This window comes from Labrus bergylta, chromosome 20, assembly GCF_963930695.1.
Source record: "Labrus bergylta chromosome 20, fLabBer1.1, whole genome shotgun sequence".
Taxonomy (NCBI): Eukaryota; Metazoa; Chordata; class Actinopteri; order Labriformes; family Labridae; genus Labrus; species Labrus bergylta.
This window is the reverse complement of record NC_089214.1, coordinates 2445075-2454651: the sequence shown is the minus strand read 5'-3', so window position 1 is coordinate 2454651 and position 9577 is coordinate 2445075. Positions and strand designations below refer to the sequence as shown.

General features: G+C 44.7%; 1 protein-coding gene across 1 annotated transcript; it reads left to right on the top strand.

Annotated features, from left to right (window-relative positions):
• The first annotated feature begins 548 nt into the window (after window positions 1-548).
• shha (sonic hedgehog signaling molecule a) lies at window positions 549-9233 on the top strand. Its single transcript, XM_020652080.2, has 3 exons — window positions 549-1164; window positions 5246-5507; window positions 7347-9233. The coding sequence occupies exons 1-3, from the start codon at window positions 865-867 to the stop codon at window positions 8033-8035; spliced, it is 1251 nt and encodes a 416-aa protein (XP_020507736.2). The 5' UTR covers window positions 549-864; the 3' UTR covers window positions 8036-9233.
• The last annotated feature ends 344 nt before the right edge of the window (window positions 9234-9577 follow it).

Sequence of the window (9577 nt, the reverse complement as noted above, 5' to 3'; positions counted from 1 at the left end):
TTAGACTTGATTTAACCTTAATGGCACCAAACGTCTCCACGGTACGTTTGGTGCGTATCTTCATGTTGCCAAGCGTCTGTTTACAAGGGAAAGTTGGCAAAGTAGCGATTTTAACATCGGCATCCAAATGTTTAATAATCTGTAAGGGGAAATAAACTCTTCACTGTGTTGATTCGTTTAATTGCAGAGTACGGGGTCACGGCAAAATCATCCGGCACAGACGTGCGCAGTGCGCGTCCACGAGGCAATCCTTTTTCTCCGAGGAAACGCATTTAGAGTAGAAAGTTCTCCCAGACGCAGTTCGATTCCCGCACACACTCTGAAATCACTTCACCTAACTACTCTGCTCTGGCTGTGCACTGTGGCTCTGTGTCTGTCCTGCCTCCCCTGTGAGATCTGGAAAAAAGGGAGGGTGAAAAAAAAGACGGTTTATAATTGATGTTTTCCCATGGAACAGCCCCTCCTCCCCGCGACACAGGCTCACCCTCAGGTGGAAGAAATCTTTTAAGATTTTTTTTTTGTGGGATAACATCAGGAGGGTTTGTCTAGGCGAGCCAATCAAATCCCTCCCCTGCTATAGATCGGTGCTATAATACAAAGCAGTAAAAGCGGTCGCCTCACACAAGCGGCTGCAGCTCGACTAGAGATCCCGTGGCTTTTAATTCCCTCTCTACTTTTTTTTTTTACCCTCCTTCGATGTGCCCCGTTATTGCCATTTGTCTGAGGCGTTCATTTCCGCACCTGCCACAGTAGAGACCAGGCGAAAGGCGAGGTAGAGGAGGAGACAAGGACATTGCGAGAGCCGGGAGAGGCAGACGGCAGAGATAGCAGCGGCGACTCGTTTGAGATCTTTAAAGGACAAAAATGCTGCTCTGGACCAGAATCGTATTGGTCGGTCTCATCTGCTTGTCCTTGGTGTCCTCTGGGATGGGATGCGGGCCGGGCAGGGGCTACGGCAGGAGAAGACACCCGAAGAAGCTGACACCTCTTGCGTACAAGCAGTTTATCCCCAACGTAGCGGAGAAGACCCTCGGGGCAAGCGGCAGATACGAAGGCAAGATCACAAGAAACTCCGAGCGATTTAAAGAACTGACTCCCAATTATAACACAGACATCATTTTCAAGGATGAGGAGAACACCGGTGCCGACCGGCTAATGACTCAGGTAAGGAGACACAATTCTGTTTTTTTTCCTCATCACTGCGCACTGCAACAACCCTCCTTGTCAGACCGATTGCGCACCTTAAGTGAAGTCTTGTTTTACCCGCTGCTGAACTCTCAGCTCCGAGCCTTTTAACTTCACTGTAAAAAAAAAAAAAAAGCAGATGCGCTTTCTTTCTGCAGCAGCATGGGAGTTTTCAGCGGCTGCAGGCTGAGAGCGAAATGTAGAAAATCCAGCTGGAGAAGAAGTGATGTGCAGGCGGACAGTCAGGACACTCGGCCTTCATGATTGTGACAGTGGATTTAAAATATTAATGTGCCCCCTCTCCTCATATCTATATTTGTATCTTTGTGAGGCTCTATTTGTTGTCTTACATGCGCACATCCACGCTCTTCGAACACATGCAGTATTTGTTGCTGATTTAAGCTTTTGCATTGGGGAGGTTTTTTGCTTTAAGCGCCTTTTTTCTTTTTATTCTTGAACACAGGCGGCTTGGTGATGAGCACCGCTTCAAACAGCCGGGCTTATTCAGGCATGGCGTGGCTCATTCAGACATTTTCTCGCGCAGTGCTGCTGTAATTTAGCCTTTCGGATGGTGTGCAGCGGCGTGTGAAGACAGTGACATTTCTTTTTTTGAGTGTCCTGGACACTATCAGGACTTCATTTCTGGGTGGGACTCGGTCAATTATAGGCGCGGGGGGTGATGGTGCCTGACTTGCATGGATGATGACATCTTTCTTTAAATACTCCATCCTTGTGCAGCTAGGTAGTTAGTTAGACCAGCGCTCTGCATACAGAGAGATGTAGCCTTGATTTCTCTCCAGGCTGCAGGATGCCGCGTCTCTCCAGCATGACTTTTAGCACTCAGATGCTTCTGAATTATTAAAAAGGCGCTTGGGTGATATTGGCTAAAAATGCCGGTGGTGGTGGTGATGGTTTGAGGTGGCTGCTGTTGCTGCTGGTGGCGATGAAGCCATGCGCGCGCAGTGAGTGCCTGAACCCGTGCCTTGCACCATGCATGAGCACGAGCTGCGATGAAATATTCACTGTGCGTGCGGGCTCAGCCCTCCCCACATCTCCTCTGCGAGACACCTATAGCTTCTCATACACACAGAGCGGCGTGGATTTGCAGGCGCATGGGGGACTACAGTGGTCCAGGGAACCCACGCTGATTTCTCGAGGAGTTTCCAAGATCTCCAGAAATAAGGGGAACCGTTTTTATTTCCTGATGTTTCATTAATTCCAGAGATTATTTACCGGCATATGTCTGAGGTTTTTTTTTTAGTGTGAGTCAAACACCCCACCTGCTGTTGTGTTTACAGGTCTGTGTGTAATCATACCAGCACACATGGACTCCTTCAGATAATACGAGATTACATATGGCCTCTGTGGTTAGCCGGAAGTTGCCTGCAAATAACACTTCTTTTTTGGGAGGGGGGGGGGGGGCTGCTGATTGTTTAACTGATTTGTTTTAAAGAAGGTCAATATTTGGGTTCATCCTCCGCTTTCCAATCAGCACCTGAGCATCCCCAGAGAAGCACACCAACAGCCCTCAAAGAGAGACATTTACATGAAAGTGCTTTTTGGGCGCCCCTCACGCGGCCTGAAAAGCATCATGAACTTATGACCTTTGGTCAGCGCGAGTTCATAGTAAGTTAAAACAGGTGAAATGTTTTTTTTATCGTATGGATTTGAGAAATCATCTTTTTTTAGGGTTCTTACATTCAAAAGAGGAGGACTGTGGCTGTTTTTGTAGACTATACTCTGCCAGTGGCATAAGCATTATCACATGGGGCTTTACGCTGTGCCAGCTGCCGTTGTGCTGTTGCATGGCTTTACGCATGAATTAAGTGGGTTTTTACGCACGGAGTTTTACGCACGGCCAATATGGACGTTGCTTGTAAACCCACGTTTTAGGGAATGTATGTTGTGTTTAAACATGGAACACGGCTCGTTTCTGCTGCAGCCCCGTATGTGCGTGTGTGTGTGTGTGTGTGTGTGTGTGTGTGTGTGTGTGTGTGTTTGCAATAAACACAGTTATTTATTCTTTGGGGTCCAGCCAAGACTATAAATTTGCTGCATCAATCCTCACTCCCGGTTCTATTTAGACACAACTCACTAAAAGGAAAACTGCCAAAAGATTCGTTTTACAGACACTCAGAGAAGATGTTTGATGGAGTGAGGGGGGGGGGGGGGGTTGAGAGAGAGAGAGAGATAGAGAGAGAGATTAGCAGGAGCATCAGTTTCACCATCAAATCCACAAATGATCGCCTCTTATCTACTCCTAAAGTTCACTTTGTCTCAGTATTAGGGGTTGATTTCGCTCGTGGAGCAGCTGCATTGCTCGCTCCCTTAATCATAAAGTATTTCTAGTGAAGTTTGATTTGTTTTAAGAATTTTAAGGGGACTACTTTGAAAACAATAAGGAGCTGTGTAGATGAAGAAGTGACAAAAATTGGTTGATTTTCCCTGTAAAATTATGTTTTTTATACTGATAAATGTGACTTTAATCTTTGAGATTTCCACATGTAAAGTCTGTTTTTCTTCTGTTGGGATCCTGCAGCTTGTAGCCACAGTGTAAACGCTTTGTGGGGGGAGAAAAATAAATGAGCTGGTGTCGTATTTGCACTGACAGGTAGCTGATAAGTGTTTCCTCTAACCAAATCATTTGTGAAAAGATTAACAGGGGAGGCTGTTGAACAACTTTACCCCGAGCACAAAGCGCCGGTCTGGGGCGCCCTGCTGCGCTTCACGGTGGCTGAGCAGAATTTGGCTTGATTTGCGGCACACGACCTAATGAATTAATAAATAGGTTCAGCTTTACGGCTCTTGACTCCGACAAGCCCACTCTGAATGTGGGAGTTTTTTTGTTTTTTTTAAGGGGACGGTTTTTTTTTATACAACACATTCTACAAGTGTGATATCCTCGTAAAAATACAGACTGATATATGAGGAGCTTCTTCTTCTTTAACTTGTGTGTGAACATTCTTGCTTTAGGAAGCACCAACAAGCTGTCCATAAGATAAAAAGGGAGACAGGGGGGTCACACATATAGACGCTCCTCTGTGCAGCCATACAACCCCTGGATATTTCACAAGTCTGTCAGTCAGCAGCCACAACAGCTCGACTTAGGGAGGCATGTCACGTCTCCAAGACTTTGCAAGGAGAGGGAGAATGAAAGTTTCCCTCCGCGGCTGCACTGAAAAGCCTCTTTGTGATGTTTTATTTGACATATTGCTCGAGTGTCGAGAATAGTTGTCTTGGAGAAGGCCAAGCATCTTCATTGAGAGCGCGTTGGGATGCGACGATTTATTTATAGGACAACCTTCAGATATTTGAAGGCAGCAGCTGCTCTTGAAGATAATCTTCATATCATCTGCATATCAATTATTGATTGAAAGAAAACAGACAAGTTGCAACCAACAAAAAGGACGCGCTCATTCCGTGGCCCTAATACGAACTCATGAATTTATAATGTCCGCATGTTGTGCTCAGTGCAAACTCTTTTGGAGAGGAAGGCAAAGGGATGCTGCTCGCACCTTTTCCAAACCAAAAGACCCATATGTTATAGGCCAGTGAAGCGAATGCGGTGCCTTATCAATATTTCATCGGCAGCTTTCTTATCCGAGATGTGCCCTCTGACGCTGCTGCTCACACTGACAAATGTGAGCTCACATCCAGGACCACAGAGGCAGCTCAGGGCTCGGGGTTTCACCTCAGCCGGGGGGGAATCAGGGGCGGCAGGTGGGGATGGAGAGGCGAGGGTGAGGCCTCACTTTGAGAATCAAGAAAACAAAAACAGATCTCCATTTGGATTCGATTTTGAAGGGGGGGGGGGGGGGGGGGATGGGAGACAACTTTCAGGTGTGTTTATGTGCCAAATTTTTTTTATTTTTTTCCAAATTGCAAGCATCTCCTTCTCGTGGAATCCGAATGTCTATCAAGGTGAAAAAAGTTTGGATGACAAATGGTCAAGAATGAAACTTGTTTGCATATTTTACGCACTTGGACAGCTTATTTCTCCGAGCTTTGACACACAACAGGTGACTAATTGGCACATTTCTTCTTCTTTTTCTTCCCGCAGAGATGTAAAGACAAGCTGAACTCGTTGGCCATCTCGGTGATGAATCAGTGGCCCGGGGTAAAGCTGCGGGTCACCGAAGGCTGGGACGAGGACGGACACCACTTCGAGGAGTCGCTCCACTACGAGGGCAGAGCCGTGGACATCACCACCTCGGACAGAGACAAGAGCAAGTATGGCACCCTGTCCAGGCTGGCGGTGGAAGCAGGATTCGACTGGGTCTACTACGAATCCAAAGCGCACATCCACTGCTCGGTGAAAGCAGGTAAGATAGTTCGCCAGCATGAAGACACAGTGCGCATATTACCAATCAGCTGCAAGTGAGGTCTAAAGGAGCAGGTGCAAGTCAGGGAAGAGGAAGTCCTGCTTTATTATGAGGTTTTCATACTCAATAACAGTTTCCTGAGGTATTCTTTGAGGGAAAGACGATCAGAGTAGATGTATGGAAGGCATCAGAGTCCAAAAAGAGAAAATAGCGAGACTTTTATTCACGCAAAAACTTATTAAGCTCTCCAGAAAAACTTACAATCAACCTCTGAAGGCTTCAAAAAAAGAGGAGCAGAAATGTTAAACAATATCTGGATTAATTTGAAAAGGAATAAACGAAAAAAATCATTAAATCAAGAAAGCGGCGCTCAGTGTTTCTCTGATGATGTAATGTCTCAGCCTATAATCATTCACTTGATTCACTATTATGAAATCGTTTCTATGAATGATGTATGCGCGCATCCCCCGCCCGCCTGGAGCTTCTCACTGAACATTTCCCATGCAGCTTATTTCTTGATCTTACATCGCCCCACACTGTCTCCTGGTGGGAACCACGACCATCACAATCCAGCCATGCTCCTTCGATGTGACCTAGAAAAGACACTCACGTCGTTTCTCTGGAGTTTTACGCACACGTTTTTGCTTTTTGGGGGTAATTATTTTGGATTTGATTTTTAAAAAATAAATCTAAAATATCTAAACGATTTTGCCTCCAGATTCGATGTTTCTAAGCTTTTAAAATCCAGTTTTAATTTGAACACATCCTTCATTTTGGCTCCCTGTTTTGCATCAAATAGCCTCCTCTGGACTAAAAGGACACCTATGGTGCTTCACACTGACTGATGCCACTTTCTCTTAGCTTCTTAGCGCAGACTTTATTGATAAATCCCTTATTTATCATTCAGCACACACGTTTTGAGATCACAGTATGGGCCGGGCCGACGTGTCATTAGGGGTCATGCGACTTTACCAAAAGGATTTGGCTTGAACAATGTTGAATTGGTCGGGCTAAATCTGGTTTTCAGTTGTCACCTTATTCCATGCTCGGGAATCTTAAAAGAAGATTAAAAGTTGTGAGTAGGAAACCCCCTTTTTTTCCCCCCCTGTGTGTGCAGTGACAGTGTGATCCTAGAGACTGGTATGTGAAGAGCTCCACCAAGGCCAAAATTATTGTCATCAGGACTGACTACAAAGCAGGGAGAGGTGGTGGAGAGAGGGGACATTGATTTTGCACAACAGAAAGCATTTAAGAGTCCGGGCCCTCATTTAAATTCAAATCTACAACTCGAGAGGCTTGGAAAAGTGGGCTCCACTGGGTAAATAGTAGTTGTGAGTCGCCTATTTGTGTGAATTGTCACATAGAGGTTTCTGCACCTGAGTAAATATGGGGAGAGGAGCTGGGAAAGGCGTAAGTGTTCTTTACCGAGAGTCGCTCGATCCACAAGCTGATTTAGAATAACAATGGCTGCCCTTTATTGGGTTTTTTAATTAAGAATAGATGAGCCAAGGCTTTCAGTTTTTCAAGTCTCAGACAACGTGGGCCAAGCCAATACGCATTTGGCAGACAGGCATCATTATGCAGAATGCATATGGCCCACCAGGATGTGTGCAGGGCAGGAAAAATACAAATACGAGCCGAAAAAGGAGGTTTTTGAATTGGCCTCTGAATGGAGCTCAAAGAAGACTCAAAGCACCTGCGAGGGATTTTTTTTAAGTCCATAAAATGTAGGCCTATATGGCGGTTTAAAAAACGGCCGTTTGGAGACAACACTTATGTAATGGGAACACTGGAAACATTGCTTGGTTGTATTTTAACATTATTGTTTTATTTTGACAGAAAACTCAGTGGCAGCTAAATCAGGCGGCTGCTTCCCAGGATCCTCCACGGTCAGCCTGCAGGACGGCACCAAGAAGGCGGTCAAAGACCTCCAAAAGGGAGACCGTGTCCTGGCAGCTGATGGCGAGGGAAACCCGATTTACACCGACTTCATCATGTTCATAGACCAGGACTCGACGACCAGGAGGCTCTACTACGTCATCGAAGCGGACTCGGGCCACAGAATCACCCTGACGGCCGCGCACCTCCTCTTCGTCGTCGGCGGTCAGAACAGCACGGAGGACGGGGGGGAGAGGATGTCGGCGGTGTTCGCGAGCCAAATCCAACCCGGACAAAAGGTGTTCGTGTTCGACGCCGATCGGCTCGAGCCCGTGACCGTAAAACGGATTTACACGCAAGAGCATGAGGGGTCATTTGCGCCCGTGACCATGCAGGGGAACGTCGTGGTGGATCAGGTCCTTGCGTCCTGTTACGCAGTGATCGAAGACCACCAGCTGGCGCACTGGGCTCTGGCACCTGTCAGGCTCGCGCACTGGGTGTCCTCGTTGCTTTTCAGTTCCCAGCCTCGTGCCAGTGTGCAGCAGAACGACGGGGTGCACTGGTACTCCAAGATCCTTTATCAATTAGGAACATGGCTCTTGGACAGCCACTCGATTCATCCACTGGGGATGTCGGTATGCCCGAGTTGAAAGCTCTTCTCCAGAGAGTGAGACTGACATGTAGGACACGCGGACTATTCAGTAGATTAAAAAAATAAAATAATAATAATAATTAAAAAAACGAACGAACAGACGAGGCAAAGGCCCCCCAGCGGAGTTGGGATATTTATTTCACTGACTTTTCCATGTGTCCCCTTTCAAAGAATGAATGGAGCCTTAAAAAGTTTCTCTTTGAATAATTTATTCTCATGTGAACTCGCTGCTGTCACACACACACACACACACACACACACACACACGCACACATAACACAGACAAACACACACACACACACACACACACACGGATTCTGAAAAAAAAAAACTGTGTGAGCGGCACATTGTGCATAATCTATTTTTGTATATCTCAAATGCAAAAAAGAAAAAAAACGACAGAAAAAAATGAAGAAAAAAAATAAACAAAAACGAAAAAAGAGAAAAATAAGTCCAAGAGAAAGAAGACCATGTAGAGAGGAGCTCAATCTGACAGGTTGTAATGTTCATATGTGTGTGTGCATATGTGTGCAACTGACTGTTATATTTTGGGGAGAACAAACTTCGCGGGGTTCCATAAATTATATTTTTATACACAGAATTGTAAATTAGATTTTGACAGATCGCTACCGAATCACATTTCGTTATTTGAAATAGTGTAAGATATGAGAATATATTTTAATTTAAATACAGTAGTTGGGAAAGTATTGGAAAAAAAAATTCTTGTACTGCTTGGTTTATTCAGATTTTTTTTTTGTTGTATTATTTTATTTTGGAAACTGTTGTCTTGAGTTGTCGGAGAGGGGCAGATATTCTGCCTCGTGTCTGCATTCTTCATTTTCTGGTTTTCTCTTTTCTATTTTTTTTTCTTGTTTTATTCTGAGAAAAAAAAAGATTCAATGCAGATTTCTGACACTTCAATGACAGTTCGAGTAGTACTGAAACAAGTTTGGTTAAAAAATAAATTAATAAGTAACTCCTGTAAATGTACTAAAAATGTATTTTTCTTTTCATATTTTTTAAATAGGGAAATAGTTTTATAGAAATGACCTGCGGCAGATGCAAAGTTTGGATAGTCTATATATAGGCAGACCATACCAAGTTTAACTTTCATAACAGGGCGATGCGTCAAAAATGTCTAGAGTTTATTATTTATATGTTTATTACAAAATGAGATAAAGAACATCTTCAAACTTGCAGTTGTTACATGTCTTTGTGTGAATGAGAAAGCTTCATATTTGTCATTAGTGTCCTTTAAAATGAACGTGAAGCGTTTATTCATGTGGGTCTTAATTGGTGCGTAACGACTGCTTTGTAATTGGATGAGTTCCGCGGTGACTCGGGGAGTCACGGCAAACAGTTTGGCCCTGTTTGCAGGCTTCAACAAAAATGGAGAAAATATTGTGCTTTGAACTACCTTTAGCCTTCTTGCGAAATGTTGAGAGCCCATGTCAGATTTAACGAGGTTTGCACACAGCAAATATCTTCAAACCTGCAGACAAATTAAACACGAGCGTGTTTGTTGGGCCTGAATGTGCTT

Bases quoted from the DNA above. Each gene is read 5' to 3' on its own strand.
- shha (XM_020652080.2), top strand. From the start codon at position 865: ATGCTGCTCTGGACCAGAATCGTATTGGTCGGTCTCATCTGCTTGTCC. The intron at 1,165-5,245 runs GTAAGGAGACAC...TTCTTCCCGCAG, and splicing joins CCGACCGGCTAATGACTCAG to AGATGTAAAGACAAGCTGAA. The intron at 5,508-7,346 runs GTAAGATAGTTC...TTATTTTGACAG, and splicing joins CCACTGCTCGGTGAAAGCAG to AAAACTCAGTGGCAGCTAAA.